At 45.1% G+C, this 17,017-nt stretch overlaps 3 protein-coding genes across 4 annotated transcripts in view; 1 reads left to right on the top strand and 2 right to left on the bottom strand.

Moving 5' to 3' along the window:
• LOC6529449 (dynein axonemal heavy chain 7) overlaps window positions 1–13,537 on the top strand; it is a 24,528-nt gene extending 10,991 nt beyond the window's left edge. The window contains exons 15-25 of one of the 2 annotated variants that reach the window (XM_039373037.1): window positions 27–866; window positions 918–1,283; window positions 4,416–4,703; window positions 4,766–5,181; window positions 5,271–5,449; window positions 6,485–7,861; window positions 7,975–7,983; window positions 8,058–8,075; window positions 8,157–8,529; window positions 12,696–12,847; window positions 12,912–13,537. In XM_039373037.1, the coding sequence (XP_039228971.1) occupies window positions 27–866; window positions 918–1,283; window positions 4,416–4,703; window positions 4,766–5,181; window positions 5,271–5,449; window positions 6,485–7,861; window positions 7,975–7,983; window positions 8,058–8,075; window positions 8,157–8,529; window positions 12,696–12,847; window positions 12,912–13,418 (4,525 nt within the window). In that variant the 3' untranslated portion in view covers window positions 13,419–13,537. The remainder of the gene's footprint in view (window positions 1–26; window positions 867–917; window positions 1,284–4,415; window positions 4,704–4,765; window positions 5,182–5,270; window positions 5,450–6,484; window positions 7,862–7,974; window positions 7,984–8,057; window positions 8,076–8,156; window positions 8,530–12,695; window positions 12,848–12,911) is intronic. The other variant, XM_002090415.4, reaches the window with a different exon arrangement.
• LOC6529450 lies at window positions 8,914–12,622 on the bottom strand. Its single transcript, XM_002090416.3, has 3 exons — window positions 12,240–12,622; window positions 11,942–12,179; window positions 8,914–11,890 (listed from the first exon to the last, which is right to left on the bottom strand). The coding sequence occupies exons 1-3, from the start codon at window positions 12,442–12,444 to the stop codon at window positions 9,079–9,081; spliced, it is 3,255 nt and encodes a 1,084-aa protein (XP_002090452.1). The 5' UTR covers window positions 12,445–12,622; the 3' UTR covers window positions 8,914–9,078.
• Window positions 13,523–17,017, bottom strand: LOC6529448. Its single transcript, XM_002090414.3, has 4 exons — window positions 16,626–17,017; window positions 16,482–16,562; window positions 16,185–16,419; window positions 13,523–16,126 (listed from the first exon to the last, which is right to left on the bottom strand). The coding sequence occupies exons 1-4, from the start codon at window positions 16,900–16,902 to the stop codon at window positions 13,621–13,623; spliced, it is 3,099 nt and encodes a 1,032-aa protein (XP_002090450.2). The 5' UTR covers window positions 16,903–17,017; the 3' UTR covers window positions 13,523–13,620.

Raw genomic sequence — 17,017 nt, 5'->3', positions numbered from 1 at the left:
ATTCATGAAATTCATATTTGCTTTAGCAACATTACAACTAATCGGAATCGCTACTTGACCGGCATTTCCCAGCTAGACATAGCTGCCCAGCAAGTCGCTGTGATGCAGGAGCAACTGATCGCCCTGGAGCCCAAATTGAAGGAAGCCTCAGAGATCGTGGCTGAACAGGTGGCCAAGGTGACAGCCGACAGCAAGCTGGCGGAGGAGCAGCGGGAAATTGTGAAGCTCGATGAGAGTGCGGCCAAGGAACAGGCGGCTGTAGCCCAAGAGATTAAGGACGAATGCGACGCCAAGCTGGGAGAAGCGCTGCCCATCTTGGAATCTGCGTTGGCCGCTTTGAATACTCTAACCACAGCGGATATAGCGGTGGTCAAGACCATGAAGAGTCCTCCAATTGGTGTGAGGATCGTCATGGAGGCGGTTTGCATCCTGAAGGACGTCAAGCCCGACAAGGTGCCGAATCCGAGTGGCTTGGGCACTGTGGAGGATTACTGGGGACCCTCGAAGCGTGTACTGAGCGACATGAAGTTCCTGGACAGTCTGCTCAATTTCGACAAGGATAACATTCCGGTCGAGGTGATGAAGAAGTTGGCGCAGCGCATACTCAGCAATGAGGCCTTTGATCCCGACAAGATTAAGAGCGCGTCCACTGCTTGCGAAGGTCTGTGCCGTTGGGTAATTGCACTGACAAAGTACGATGTTGTGGCCAAGATTGTGGCGCCCAAAAAATTGGCTTTGGCCGAGGCCGAGGCCACCTATAATGCGGCCATGAAGACGCTCAACGAGAAACTGGCCATGTTGGCCAAAGTGGAGGCCAACCTGGCCGCCATCCAGAAGATTCTGGACGAGCAGCTGCGGCAATATGGGTGAGTCCAAGAGAGATTAGTTGTGTGTAAACCCTATGGCAAACCTTGCAGAATTTTGCTGGCGGAGCACGAGGCTTGCACCAAAAAGCTACAGCGGGCACAGGAGCTCATCTCTGGCTTGGGAGGCGAGAGAACCCGATGGTCTGAGACGGCCAAGATGCTGCAGGCGAGCTTTAAGAGTGTAACCGGCGACGTCCTCATCTCATCTGGCGTGGTTTCGTATCTGGGCCCCTTCACCATCGACTTTCGGTTGGATCAGATTCGCAAGTGGGTGACCAAGTGCCTTAATTTCGGAGTTACATGCACACCTGATTTTCAATTGGCGGTCGTCCTGGGAGAACCGGTCGAAATCCGATTCTGGAACATATGTGGTCTGCCGACGGATGCGTTCTCCATCGAGAGTGCCATTATGATGAAGTGAGTATAAACAGTTCTATACTTTATATTCAGGGCTTGAAATTTAGGTTCAATAATCATATTGAGTAACTGACAAAGCGAGTTTGCTTTAGTATATATGTGTAGTTGAAAATCTGTACTTAAATGTATATCCATGTGCCACTTTAACCACAAGCTATGGCAACAGCTGGCACTGGCCCCTTGGAAAATCCCCCGTGGTGATCGCTAAGCCAGCTATCGCATCAATTAAACAACCTGACACGGTAATTATAGTCCTGCCTCGCCCGTCAGCGGCACGGAAGTTCCGAGTCCACGCCACGGCTTCTGTGTTTCTTCGTTTTCTAATTACAAACATGAAACGTTAGAATTCACGCGTATTAGGAAAATTAAAGATTCGCCTCGTGCGGACGCGGGTGGAGGATGTGGGAACGGGACCGGATGCTGCACAGGACCGCGAACTGGAACGCAGTCGGGAGTGGGGGAGGATTCGGGATTCGGGAACGGGAATGGGAATGAAAACAGTAGCTGGGGGTAGGTGTTTAGGCGGAAAGGGGGAGGGATGCATGCGCGCATTAAGCAGCGTACCCGCATGTGGCTAAAAGGACTCGTTGCCAGGACACGCCATCTCGGTGGTGGCTGCTGTGCCAGTCAAAGGTACAAAGGGCACCATAAACCGAGATGTGGTGCACTGGAAAAAGCGATGATCTATTTTATTCAATTATATTATAAAGTATTAGCACAATTATTGGGACAAAAACAGCGACTTTGATTTAAAATTATATTAATTATATTTTTCTTCATCTTAAACATTTTTAAGATGGTAAACTGCTTTATTCTAGTCAATAGAACAGTTCAGTATGTAATTGTATTTTATATATAATTTTTCCCCTTTATTATCACCTTTATTATCAATTTTCCAAAGTACTTTTTTCTCCGTGTAAAACGGGGAGGGAGGCTGGCAGGCGAAATTTTCATGTTTGATGCGTGTATTACGCATCTGGTGGGTTTCTCGGAGGTCAGGGAACGGGCCACATGTCACTCCACGACGCTCCATGCCACTTCAAGTCGATTTAATAAAGGAAATTCCTGGCCGCTATCCACGAAAGTGTTCAAAGTAATTTGGAGCATGCCCGAAAATACCTGAGGGTCCCCTGGTTTTCCGGGAGGGAGAGGCATCTGCGGGCAGGAGGGTAACTCCAGCATCCAGCATCCAGAATCCAGCATCCAGAATCGCTCTGTATACGCAATTGATTAATGTGCGCCCAGAGCGGATTAGGTTTAATTTCTATACAGCCGGAGGGGTAGCTGCGATGCGATGGCTTCCGACGATTGCACATCCCTGGGGATTTGCTCTCTAGTTTCTGGGCCTTTGTCTATCCTTTGTCTATATAGACGAATTTGTATTTGCACTTGGCAAATATCCGGAGGGCCATCCTGCTGGCTGGAAAGTTGTTGTCCTTACTATTAACATTCATTTGCCTAATATTTCGGGTGACACGTAGCACATATGGTGACCTCCGCACCATTCTCGTTTGTTTCTAGCCTCGTAAAAGGCGATGTCTGTGTATTGGGTATCAGGTGTGCATGTTTTCCATTTCGGCCAGCGGGTTTTTGGGATACTGTGAAATTTGAGGGCCGTGCCGTGCCTTTGATTAAATAATGTTAATTTGAAAAAGGCAAAACAATTTGTAGATGTGGCAGCGTTTTGGGCCCTTTTGGGGCTTGAATTTTAAGTAGTGGCAAGGAGTTTTGGGCGGGTATGTTTTACATTAAATGCATTTGCAAATAAGATGAATGGAATCGTATTAGAAGTTGACTAATTCTAGTATTTCTATGCAAGTAAAAGTAAACAATTAAGCTTAGTATAAAGTGGATTCTCCTTGAATACGAATGAATATAAGACAATACGTGCGATTCTATTGAGATAGTTGATCGCTAAAGGGCTTGCGCTTTTCTTTTTGTTACCAACTCCCCATTGAAATCCCCAAACTCCATTTACCAGATTCTCAACCGGCTTACAATGCAAGTTGTGTTGCATTTTTAACAGTATTCCAACTATTTGCCGGAAAATGCTCGCTTTTATTTCGTGACAAAAACTTGTATCTGTTCCAATCCCAGCTCTTTATTCCTCCCTGGTGATGCGCTTTGAACTTTAACCGGGTATACATGGACTGACTACCACCGAGCTCCCAGCCTCTATGGCGCTTCTATTGTATTCCGTGTCCTGGCTGGCACATTGCATAGGGTTTTCGGCTGGACTGCGCTGTTGAAAAAATTGTTGGGGCTTTTATTTTTGCTTTTGGATTTTTGGATACATGTGCCGACTGTGGCGACGGCGAAGGCATATTGGTCTTTTGTTTTCCCTTAAAATATTTTTCATTCATCAAGTTTTCAATTTACAAAAATGTTCATTCATTCGCACGAGCAATTTGTATTCGGTGTGAATTTGTCATGTGTTGGCTGCTCCTGCTGCAGCATTTGGCTGTTTTTCTCGCTTTCTCTATTTTCCTTGTGTCCCGATTTCCACTTCCATGTATTTTTCCACTCTGGCTGTGAGTTATCGCATCAGTTAAATATATATGTATGTATGTGTGTATATGCAGTACCCGGCACACCCAACAGCCGCAATCGAAGTGTACATAAATGTATATTTATGAATCAGGGGCTCAGTCTGGGAAATTGATGAACTTTGCACACTATCTGAAATTTTGTTATGATACCACTCAGTTCAGCATGACTGTGAAATCGTTATTCGGCATTTTAGTTTATTTTTAAATAATCTGTAACTGATAAGTGGAAAAAGAGAAGACCCCTTTTCGCTGGGTCCCTGCCTAAAGTCCTTTGTGATATAGTTCTGTTTGTGGCTTAACGTTTGCATGATGTATTGGCATGATTGAAGCCAGAGGTTTGGCTCCCATTTCAAACCCACAAAGCGAGCAGAAAATATATATTTTTATAGCATTATTTACGCTAATGAATTATTGACGTAAATATTGAATGTGTATTTCTGCGGTATTTTCTTTTTTAATATTCCAACTTCAACTAACTGATGAGCTTGTTGCGGTGGCCCGTTGGTGCTGCATGTTGACAAATTGTTTACTTTGTGTCGTTTAAAGTACAAATGATAAGCGAGTTTTTTGAAATGATTTTCAGAAATGCCCGACGTTGGCCCCTTATGATTGACCCACAAGGACAGGCCAACAAATGGATCAAGAACTATGAGAAGAACAACAAACTCTGCGTGATTCGGCTCAACCAAGCGGATTACACCCGTGTCATGGAGAATGCCATCCAATTTGGTCTGCCCGTGCTCCTGGAGAACATTGGAGAAGAATTGGATCCCGTCTTGGAGTCAGTGCTCCAAAAGACACTTTTTAAACAGGGCGGTGCACTCTGCATAAAACTGGGCGACTCTGTAATTGAGTATAATCATAACTTTAAGTCAGTACTATCCTTCATTGATGGAAACTGAAGTTTATACCGATTAAATTGCTTTGTTACAGATTTTATATGACAACCAAACTGAGGAATCCACACTATCTGCCCGAGGTGGCCGTCAAGGTTACCCTGCTGAACTTTATGATCACCACTCAAGGACTACAGGATCAATTGTTGGGTATAACGGTGGCTAGGGAGCGACCTGATTTGGAGGCGGAGAAGAACAACCTTATAGTGCAGGGAGCCGAAAACAAGCGGATGCTGAAGGAGACTGAAGACCAGATTCTGGAAGTTCTCTCATCGGCCGAGAATATTCTAGAGGACGAGACTGCCGTTCAGATTCTGAGCTCAGCCAAGGCATTGGCGAATGATATTAGTGAGAAGCAGGTCATCACAGAGGCCACCGAAAAGCAGATTGATATCGCCCGATTAAGTTACGTGCCTATAGCCGAGCACTCAACTATATTGTTCTTCACTATAGGTGGGCATTTTGCTTTCTTTTGGTTCTTTTTTTTTTGGCTAGTTAACTGATAATTTGGCTTGTCCGCTAATTAAACCATTTATCTGCAGTGGAACTGGCCAACATCGATCCCATGTACCAGTACAGTCTGGTTTGGTTCGTCAACCTGTACATGTCATCCATCGATAATACAGAGAAAGTGGACGACATAGCGGCGCGTCTGTTGGATCTGCGAAATCACTTCACCTACAGCCTCTATGTCAACATTTGTCGCAGTCTCTTCGAGCGTGTGAGTGCCCATTGGACTAACGCAATTATCGTCAAACGCTGGTCCGTTTATTCGTCCGCTGTCCAGTATCCTGGACCTTTAGCCTCGTTAGTCCCGTAATTGTGCATAATCTGATAATGTGACATTTGAAGCGTGGTCCTTTGCGTTTCATTTGCTTTGTGGCTGTGCATCCTGCTCAGCTTGACTTGACTTCACTGCTTTTAAATAATATTTAAGCATTACTGCTCCACAACTACACGGTACTGTGATGCCACTTCAGCGAACAATGGAGTTTAAGCAGTTGTCGTAGCTGAAAACTGAGTGGATACTGTGGATAGCCTTCATAAAATCTTTGAGGAAAACTATTTGTATATTTTCACTTATGAATAATAAGCATTCTCAAATTTAAATAGGGAATGAACAGTGTCCAGCGATATCACCAGTTTTAAATTAGTTTTTGCTTCTTGTACAACGTGTGGACTCTTCTTTTCGCATCGTTTAAAGCCACTGTGCAGCTGCTTGAATAATGTTATTACATTGCTGGTGCAATCAAAGGATGTACCTAGCCAAAGGAAGGTAGGCAAAAAGGAAATAGTAATCCAAACAAGTTTTAGCTAGCTTTATGCTGTTTTCAGTCAATTATGCCATGGCCTTTGCCCGTCCCTTAGCCTTTGCCCTTGCCTTCGCCTCCTGTGGTGACCCTTTCATCAGGTAACCTTTGATCCCCAGTTGTTAATTTTCTTGCGCTCAAAATGAAACCAAGTGAATTGCTATCGCAGCTTGGCTTGGAAATGCTTTGATTTTGGCGGGCAACCCATTTAATGTGAAAGTGAGCCTCTAAGCCCTGACCCTGAAAGACCCCAATCACATTACATAGCTTCTTGTCCCTTACTTCTTGTACAATTGTACACTCACAGAAATCTATCAGAACATTTGACTTGCTTGAAATTCTATTATTATAAGGTAGATTTAGACACCATTTTAAAAAAGTAGTTTTATTATTGTATTATTGTAGCTAGTTTCCGAGTGTAATCAATTGTTTTCAATTCCGAACAGGATAAGCTGCTGTTTTCGCTCATATTGAACATCAACATGATGAAGCACGACAATCGGATTGACAATGCCGAATGGATGTTTCTGCTGACTGGAGGCGTTGGATTGGAGAATCCGTTTAAGAATCCATCTACCTGGCTGGGCGTCCAGAATTGGGATGAGCTCTGTCGCCTGACTAATTTGCCCAATTTTAAGGGCCTACGCGAGGACTTTAATGACAATGCGGCTCAATGGAAGCCTTTCTTTGATTCGAAGACGCCACAGGACAATAAGGACATACCTAAGTCCTGGGAAAAGCGAGTGAGCACATTTCAGAAACTTTTGCTCCTCCGCGTCTTTCGGCCGGATAAACTGGTTCCGGCTGTGTTAAATTTTGTAAACGGAGAACTGGGTGAGCGATTTGTGGATCCGCCTCAGTTCGATTTGATGGCTTCGTTTGCTGACTCCCACTGCTGTGTGCCCTTGATATTCATCCTGACCCCTGGCTCGGATCCGACGGCCACACTTCTGAAGTTTGCCGAGGATCAGGGCTTCGGCACGAATCGATTGTTTTCGCTGTCCTTGGGTCAGGGTCAGGGTCCCATTGCCATGAAGATGATAGACGAAGGCGTCAAAATGGGTAATTGGGTGGTGCTGCAGAATTGCCATCTGGCAGCTAGCTTTATGCCCTTGCTGGAGAAGATCTGTGAGAACCTCCTGCCAGATGCAACGCATCCAGACTTCAGGCTGTGGCTCACCTCCTATCCGGCGGATCATTTTCCGGTTGTGGTTCTGCAGAATGGCATTAAGATGACCAATGAGCCGCCAAAGGGTCTGCGATCCAACATTCTGCGATCCATGATAAGTGATCCGATCAGCGATCCGGAGTGGTATGAGTCCTGCACTCAGCCAAGGATCTTCAAGCAGCTGATATACTCGCTGTGCTTCTTCCACGCGGTTATTCAAGAAAGGCGATACTTTGGCCCGATCGGCTGGAATATTCCCTACGAGTTTAACGAAACTGACCTCAGGATATCCCTGATGCAGCTGAGGATGTTCCTCAACCAATACGAGACTGTTAACTATGATGCATTGCGATATTTGACGGGCGAGTGCAATTACGGAGGACGGGTTACGGATGACTGGGATCGGCGCACTCTGAAAACCATTCTAGATAAGTATTATTGTCCCGCGGTTATTGATTTAGAGAAGCCGTACTATCTGGATGAAACGGGTCTGTACTATGTGCCGGTGTTTAAGGAGGTGGACTTGTATCTAAACTTCACGAGAGACCTGCCACAGATCTCGTCTCCTGCCATATTTGGATTCCATGCCAACGCGGATATCATGAAGGACCAAAAGGAGACAGACATGTTACTTTCGCACACTCTGCTTACGCAGGTGAGTACAACATTGGTGGTGGAGAAAAAGAACTTTAGCTTGAGTAGATTTTGTAATTGTTGTTCTGATTGTTAAATATTCTTGCTTCGTATTTGCCTGCTTTGCTATAAAAGGAACGTTGGGTAAGTCATTTTAGAGTTGTCTTTAACGAAAACACATAATAATTGATACGGTTTTGTTGTCACACTCTACACAGGACCTGTATGATCGACGCGTAAGTGCTGGCTAGTCCTTAATGCTTTAACATTTGAAACAGCTACTTTAATATCCCCTTGTTTGACACGCCGCGCTTTAGAAATTGGAGAAAAAACAAAGGGTCTATGCAGAAACGCTTAGTAAACGCTTTCCAGAAAACCTTTCCCTACCCACTTATCCCACTTGTCCTCCCTTCCTTGCCCTGTACCAAATTCCCCTGAAGGATACTAGTGCCACCTCGGAGGACAGCGGTGGTTCGAAGGCACTAACTCCCGAAGAGGTTGTCACTAATGTGGCCACCGATATCCTGGAGAAGTTGCCAAAGCTATTCGACCGAGATGCGGCCCTGCTAAAATATCCAACTCGCTACCACCAAAGCATGAACACGGTGCTCGTCCAGGAGATGGTGCGCTTCAATGTCCTACTGAACACGATCCGAACCAGCCTTATCACGCTGCGAAAGGGAATCAAGGGTGAGTTATTTACTATACTTTTGCAGAGGGCATATTACTTTCGGTCAGAAGTTTGCATCGCAGTGGGGAAGACTATTGACCATTTAAAGAATATTTAAATTTTTTATCAGTACAAGTATCTGAGTCGATATGGCCATGTCCTTCTGATCTCGAACTCTTAGCACGTGCAAATTTGTTTCAGATGGTTGTTCCGCCACCTGTAACGCCCACAAACCGCCCAAAACTGTATCGCCAGCACTTTTGCTAGCAAGGTAATCAGTATCTGATAGTCGAGGAACTCGACTCTATATTCTTATTATTACTCTCTCTTCTTTTCATTTTCAAGCTGAAACATAGAGGTCATCATCCTTCCTACAAATCTATTTCAGATAAATCACCATATAATTACTTCAAACTAAATCGCCATGTTTAGTTTTTATTCAGATTTTTCTACAATATCAATTGTGTTCTTCACGGTATTGTAATTAATAGGGGTAGGGTCTTTGCTTGTTTGAATGGGAGGACCTGCGTCATGTAGCTCATGGAGCCAATATACTTCATATTGATCGTTTACTTTTTGGTTTTTGCCTTCTTAGAAAAATGGTTTCCTTTGTCAGATTTAATCAGACTGGAATTTTTGACTCCCGAAGAACGTACGGGTGGGATGAAGGACAACGAGTCCTCCGACCAGGGCAAAAGTTCGAGTTCCGGTCCGGCCTCGGGACTCACTCCGATATCGGAATCCGGTCCGGCTTGGGGCTCGAGATTGAATTCAACTGTCGAGTGTATTTCCCTCTCCGTTTCCTTCTGTTGGTCTAAATCGTTTATGGCTGTATCGCTGGATATTATGACACTAGAAGCCAAGGAAACGGGTATCAAATTCTGAGCAGTCGATTCGTTAACGGGGTTAAATTCAACTGGAGTGGAGTCTATAGGTTCCGCATCACCAGAAGATGGGATGGTTGATGAATCCAATGGTTTAAAGTTGTCTTCTTGCGCTCTTTCAACGTGGGATGGAGATGCTGCTGAATTCCGCGGCCTTAATTCTATTGCCGACTGGGTTTTATGAAACAATGCTTTCGGTGACTCAATACTCGTCACTGTATTCCCAGAAAGCTTCTTTTCTATTGGATGTTCTACCACATCAATAATAGGATTTCTTTCGTCCTCACTGGGAAGCACTACTCTATAGCCTCTGCCTACAAATGAGCCCAAATTAGAGGCGTGCGAAACATCGAGAGTGCTTCTAAGACTGAACAAATCACTTGGTGTGGTGATTGGGATCGGTATGGGATTGATTACTTGAGACCTTATAAATATATCGCTGGCAGATGGCAGGTCACCCTCTAGGGGCTTATCAAAGTTTTCTAAATCTCTTGTAATATTCTCAACTTTGTTTTTTTTTAATATGTTTAGCATCTGTTTTTTTTCAAATTCTGACCCTGGCAGTGAGGTATCATATTCGATATTAACATTCTCCTTTTCGCGGATATTGTCCATGTAATGGATGTAATTATGAGAGACAGTCTGACAGAGTTCTATTAAATCGGAAGGCTTGACGGCTGGAAGATTTTCCATCGTGTCAAAGATGCTTGCGAACACGTCGTCGAATAGATCGTTATAGTTTTCAATTACAATACGCTCATTTATTTGAAGCCAACGATCGCCGGGAACTGCCCGTCGGATGACCTTTCTAATAATGGCATAAGCTTCTTGCCAGGAAGTTTGTTGAGGGGCTTCACTTTCGCTGTCCGTGGACATGAGATACAAATCGTTGTCGATTAGGCGATCTATGAGGTCACTCGTTAAAGTAGCTCCTATGTCGAACGGATCCAGGTCATTCCACACCTTTGGGAAAATAACATCATCTACTACGTACTGTGCGATCAGGGAATTCTCGTAGAGCTGCAGAATCTTGTTCATATTGGGCGAAATCATGTCATTCAACATTACCCGTAAAGGAACATAGGTTAGGGGGTTCTGGATCAACTTGAAGCTCTCCAGCCATCGCATTATATCCGTATCGATCTGCTTCGCCAATTCACTCACTGTCTCGCCAGCAAGGTCCTCTGCCATATTGTACATATCAGAGCTCAGCATGCTAGCAAAGTACTTATTGGAGATCTCATTGTGGACCACATTGCAATGCTGGAACAGCTCCTCGTACAACAGTCTCATTTCGTTCTCCTTCTGTCGCAGTCCAGCTTCAGCGGCCTCGCGTCTCCAGCGCTCCTTTTGCGCCATAATCGAGAAAAAGTGAAGCCTTCGCAGCTCCGAGAGACGAGTCATCTCCTCCGATAGAAACTGCATCACCCAGCCCACGTAGGTGCCCTCATATATGTTCAACATGTGTTCCATTTCCTCGCGCTTCCTGTCGTTTTTCAAATGCAATAGCATTGTGTCTGACATTTGGTTCGTCGCCGGCTTGGAGTGATGTGTAAAAGTACCAAAATTATCGGGATCACTCCCTTTATCGTAGAGGTCAGTTAGATAGGCCAGGGTCATTAGGGATGCCGCTCTACCTAGTTCTGGTTTTCTCCGCTTAACAAGACATTTTGGTTCTTCTTTCTCCGTATTGGCCTGTGTTCTAAGGCCCTTCAAAGACTCGAAGAGCTTTTGCAGATTGTCTTCCTTACAGAAGTTGCGCTCGTACTCCTGGTCATACTTTTTGGGCTTGGACCAATCCTTAAGCTTTCTAAACGGACACTTGAGGTCGGTAATGTTGACCCGTTTCTCTAAATTGTCGATCCTCATGTCGAACGCATTTTGTGCTGTTTTTGACACAAAGTTGCGTCGCGCCGGATCAACACCGTATCTTGAAAGCGGAGCGTAAAACTCGGAGCACGGAGATCCCAACGAATACATGGGACTTTGCTTCTCCCACCTTCGCGGATTCCTATTGACTTGGTACTCCAGTCGACGCATTCCCCGCTGGAACTCGATCTCGTTCTTTCGCAAACCCGCCTGGCGTCGCTGCTCGATTCGCCCGCAAGCTTTTTCAATTCGTGACTTTGAGGCGGCGTGCATCTCTTTCTCCCTCTTGTCAAACATTTTAATCACGATCTGGAGACGCATCATCTGGCACTCTTGAATGTCCTCCTCGCGCTGTATCCACTCCTCCCACTCAAAGGCTTCCAGTATCTCCTTGTACTCTGTTTTTATGGCCACTTTCCTAGCCTCTTGGAGCAGTCTTTTGAAGTGGATCTTTAGGGCATTACTAAAGGCCCATCGTTTCCTGGCGCGGCTTAGGACCTCGACATCATGGAGTCCTGGTCGATTTGCTTCTGGGAAAATAGACGGCAGGGAAAAGAGCTCCAAAGTTTTTACACCGTCTGGCTCTAAAATCTCAGGCAAATAACTCATTGTCTGCGCAGAGGATTCCCTGAAAATATCATTCAATTATAATAACTTATAAATTTATCTTGCAGCTTACCTGTAAAGCGTCTGTGTGATCTTACTCTTAAACGGACGCGTGTCCTCGTCCTTAGCAAAGAAATCACATTTGTTCCTTAAATCCGTTTTCCTGACTACCCTGGGGCTCATCTTGACCTCATGGGTGTTCACACTCGTATCTTGTTCGGTAAGAAATCGGTGTCCCGGCGCTTTGAACTGACACTCGCTGTCGGTGCGAGGCAACTTCCCAGCAAATCGCTGTGCTGGGTCATTAGCACCTAGGAAATGGAACATCTAATTATTAAAAGTTCAGAAATGTTTTTTTTAACTCTGCATACCTCCTCCGATCCGTAGATCGGATGAGCTGGTAATCAGACAAGATGTAAGGCCATGTTCAGTCAGATTTTCAGATTTGGAAGTGTTCTTTTTCCGTTTGATATTAACCTCTTTGTGTCTCGGTGATTTTAGAGATGTAGATGATATGTCCTTTTGATGAATCCTAAACTTAACCTGCTTTTCGAGTCGCGTATTGTTTTTGGACATTGTGTTTTTTTTTTGGTTTTTTTTTGTTTGTATTAATGTGTTTTAAGTGTGGGTTTTGATGGGTGATGTGTCAGCAAATGGGTTTCATATTTAATTAATTTCGATTTCTAATTTCAGTGGGCTACTAAGTTAACTCATTTATATTAGGAATAGTACCTTCTCTGACAAGTACATTTTACAGTATATTTTATTAAAAAAACGAATAATAATAAAATCAATTGATCTTTGAAATACTTTCATTTCACCAACAGGTTTGGTTGTAATGTCTGCCGCTGTTGAGGCCGTTTACAAGTCCGTCCTGATAGCCAAAATACCTGCAATGTGGGCTGGAAAATCATACCCCAGTCTAAAGCCATTGGGCAGTTATGTGAACGATTTTCTGCGTCGCCTTGAGTTTCTGCAGGTGAGCGATATGGAAAGTATGCAATGATAGAATCACAAAGAGCAAGTTTTAACTTTATTTTTAGCACTGGTATGATAATGGAGCTCCTTCCACCTTTTGGCTTTCTGGATTCTTTTTCACTCAGGCCTTCTTAACGGGTGCCCAGCAGAACTACGCGCGGAAGTATGTCATATCCATAGATCTTTTAGCCTTCGACTATGAAGTTCTTTCGGTGGAAGAGTCGCAAAGGCAGGGACTATCGGGCCCCGAAGATGGTGTCTATGTATATGGCATTTTCCTAGAAGGTGCACGTTGGGATCGCACTGGAAAGTATCTAGCCGAGTCCCGGCCAAGGGAACTGTTTGATACGATGCCATTGATTTGGCTAAAGCCACTCAAGCGCGTGGATCTACCCGAGCGTCATAACTATCTGTGTCCAATGTACAAGACTGCAGAACGGCGGGGAGTATTGTCCACCACAGGACATAGTACCAACTTTGTGGTGGCCATGTTGCTACTCTGCAATCCCAATACACCAGTCTCGCACTGGATTATTCGCGGCACAGCCTTGTTGTGTCAGCTGAGTTTCTAGGGATTGCACATTTATTCGATTAAAGTATATTTTTTAGGGTCTGCTTGAGGCTCAGGAGGCGTCACCTTCAAAACAGTTACCCAAGAACATGCGAGCTAAATAAATATATTTTACCACAATTTATTCGTATTACGTTTAATAATACATTTTTTTATGTATGCGTATGAAAGTAACGAGAAATTAAAATCTGGAATTCGAACATTCATCTGAATTTGAAGACCTGCGATTCTTTGGTGGAGTACACAATTACCTCTGCTGCCACATCGGTATGCTCCTCCTCAAGCTCTTCGGTATTTATGGTTTCTAAGACATCAGATATGCTTAGGGATTTTCCTCTCACGTCCTCTTGTTCTAGTTCTTCAGCTTCGACTTTTTCCGGCTCTACTTCTTGTTCAAAATTGTTGGCATTAACTTCCTCGTCTCTACTCTCAGCGCCTCCACTCTCAGCGTCATTCTCATCTTCTGCTAATTGCGCAAGCTGCATCGTCGAAGATCCGCGGAGTTCGTTTAGATTGTTGTCGTACTCGGCAAGATCGACAACACTTTTAATGGAATATAGGTCGGGGTCAGCCACTGGAGATAGGAAGTTAAGGAATTTCGTGCTTTGGAGCACTTCGTTCTTTATGTAGTCGTCAAATAGTTCGCCATCATTTTCAGTCAACTTCACTTTCTCCCCACTTTTCTCCAACTTTTTGGTTACCTTATCTTCTTTAATTTTTTTAATGAGAGACAGAAATTGCATTCGTAGAAGATTGGCATTTTCAAATGAATCCGATTGAGAAGACCCCAAACGCCCCTCAGGCACTCTATTCGGAATCTCGTGGGCAAAGAAAGCAAATGATTTACTTGCACAAAGCTGCAGAAGATCGGTGCCCCGTACTGGTTCCGGATTTTCAATGCCAAATAGAATATTGGCAAACACTTCGTCAAAGAGGCTGTTGAAGGTTTCGCTGGCAATCCTCTCGTTTTCTTCCTTCCAGCGTCTGCCCGGAACGGCCTGGCGAATGAGCTTTCGTATAATGGCATGGGACTCCTTCCAGGAAACTCCATGTCCACTATCGCTTTCGCTATCCGATGAGAACAACAACAGATCGTTGTCAATGAGGCGATCAATGAGATCGCTGGTCAAAGTGCTGGCAATGTCGAATGGCTCGAGTTCCTGCCACAAGTTGTAAAAGATCACGTCCTCCACAATGTACTGGACAATCATGGAAGTCTCGTAGCGGCGCAGCGTGGCGCCCATATCCGGAGATACCATGTCCTGCAGCATGAGGCGCAGTGGGGTGAAATTGAGTGGATTCTGGATCAGCTTGAAGGACTCCAGCCACCTCTCTATGTCGGCATCAATTTGCTTAGCCAGCTCGGTAATAGTTTCCGCAGTCTCCTCCTCTACTATATGGCCCACATCGGTGGTCAGTATGGTGTCGGCATATTTCTCAGCAATCTCACTGTGGATGGCATTCGTATGCTGGAACATCTCCTCGTAGAGCATCCTCATGCAGTTCTCCTTCTGCCTCAATCCAGCTTCGGCTGCTTCACGGCGCCAGCGTTCCTTTTGGGCCAGAATGCAGAAGAAGTGCAGCTTGCGCTGCTCCCTCAATCGTTGCATTTCATCCGCAAGGAACTGCATGATCGTGCCAATATAACTGCCTTCGTATGAGCATATCAGTGTCTCCAAATCCTCTCGCCTGATGACGGAGCCCCTCACTGACTTCTCAGCTTTTGGTGGCAGCAGTTTTTTTAATTTCTTGCTCTGACGGAAGCCCTCGGGAAGTTCCACAAAGCGAGATTTGCGAGTTTGCCAATTGTAGTTGCGGAAGGATTCGCCGGAACTAGTACTAGAAGTTCGATGCTCAATTCGCAGTCGTGTTTTCAGGCACTGCGGTGGTTCCTTTGCCAAGTCCGCCTGCGTTCGCAACGTCTTCAAGGACTCGTACAGCCTCTGTAGATTTCCGTCATTGCAGAAGTTGCGCTCATACTCTCTGTCGTACTCCTTGGGCTTGGACCATTCCTTCAGCTTGCTGAAGGGGCACTGCACATTGCGCATGTTTACCCGCTTTTCCAGTTCATCGATCCTCATGTCGAATGCCTTGCGTCCAGTGTGAGACTCAAAGCATCGTCTGGCTGGATCAACGCCATGCCTTAACAGGGGGCCATAGAACTCGGAGCATGGTGATCCAAGAGCCTGCATGGGGCTCTGCTTCTCCCACTTTCGAGCGGTTTTGGCCAACTGAATATAGTTGCGTCGCATTCCCCGCTGGTACTCAATTTCGTTCTTGCGCAGACCATCCTGCCGCCGCTTTTCGATTTGCTCTACGGACTTTTCGATTCGAGCCTTGGAGGCGGTGTGCATGGCCTTCTCTCGTTTGTCAAACATCTTGATCACGATTTCCAGTCGCATCATCTGGCACTCCTGTATGTCCTCCTCTCGCTGGATCCACTGCTCCCACTCGAAGGCTTCCAAAATCTCCTTGTACTGCGTGTTTATAGACACTTTCCTCGCCTCACGAAGAAGTCGTTTGAAGTTATCCTTCAGTGCCTTACTGAATTTCCATCGCTTACGGGCCCGCTCCAGAAACTCCACCTCATGCAATCCGGGTGGCTTGTCACCTGGCAGCAACTTGGCCAGAGTATAAAGCTCAAGAGTTTCCGATTTGTCTTGGCTCAGGATTTGTGGTAAAAAAGCCAGAGTCTGCGCAGAGGATTCCCTAAATAAGACAAGCTGGTATTAAGTGGGTTCAGTGATCTTTCCCTTCTTTATCCTACCTATAGAGGGTTTGTGTGGCCTCATCCTTGAATGGTCGATCGTCCACATATTTCGGAAAGAAGTCGCACTTGTTCTTTAACTCCTTTCTTAGAGGCTTCGAGTTCAGCTTGACTTCCTGGGTGGTAAAATCGGAATGGGGTTTTTGCAGAAAAAATATTCCGGGCTCCTTGAACTGGCACTCGCTGTCGGTCCTAGGTAATTTACCGACATTTCGCGCCGCTGGATTATTGGCACCTGGACATTTTTAATTATAATCGTATTTACTAAAACAATGATCTTATTCAGGATAAACCCACCAGCCGCTAGACGTGATTCTTGACATTTGCTGTCTGTTCGCTGGACTTTTTCCACAGTACTCTCTGTTGGGTTGTTGGCTCCTGGAAAAACGGAAAACCGATATTTTAAACTTAATAAAACACTATATTTCCGAGTAAACCCACCGCTCGATAATCGGGTATCCGAGGACCTGGTAATCAAACAGGACGTCAGGCCCTGCCCAATATTCTGCTCGTTTTCCTTAGTTTTGGCCGAGTCCCCAATGCTCCGCTGTTTGCCATGGGTAAATGTGACGCGTTTTTTTTGCCTCAAAGTGTCCTCTTTTTTCACCGAAGGTGGCTTAAGTACTGTCGTCGAACTAATGGGCATTAGCTCCCTGTTTTCGCGTATGAACTGCAGGATTCTTTCCCTCCTCAATCGATTTTCCTTTGCCGAGGGCATTTTTAGCTTACGTTGTGTTTAAATTCCGTCCTAATATCTTTTTGGTTTTTGTGTGTTCCTAGGGTTTTTGTTAGAAGTGTGCTTACTTTTTAGTTATGTAAGTGGCCTACTAAGT

The sequence above is a fragment of the Drosophila yakuba genome, chromosome 2R, assembly GCF_016746365.2.
Source record: "Drosophila yakuba strain Tai18E2 chromosome 2R, Prin_Dyak_Tai18E2_2.1, whole genome shotgun sequence".
NCBI lineage: Eukaryota > Metazoa > Arthropoda > Insecta > Diptera > Drosophilidae > Drosophila > Drosophila yakuba.
The sequence above is the reverse complement of the archived record's forward strand: the minus strand, read 5'-3'. Positions and strand labels throughout refer to the sequence as shown.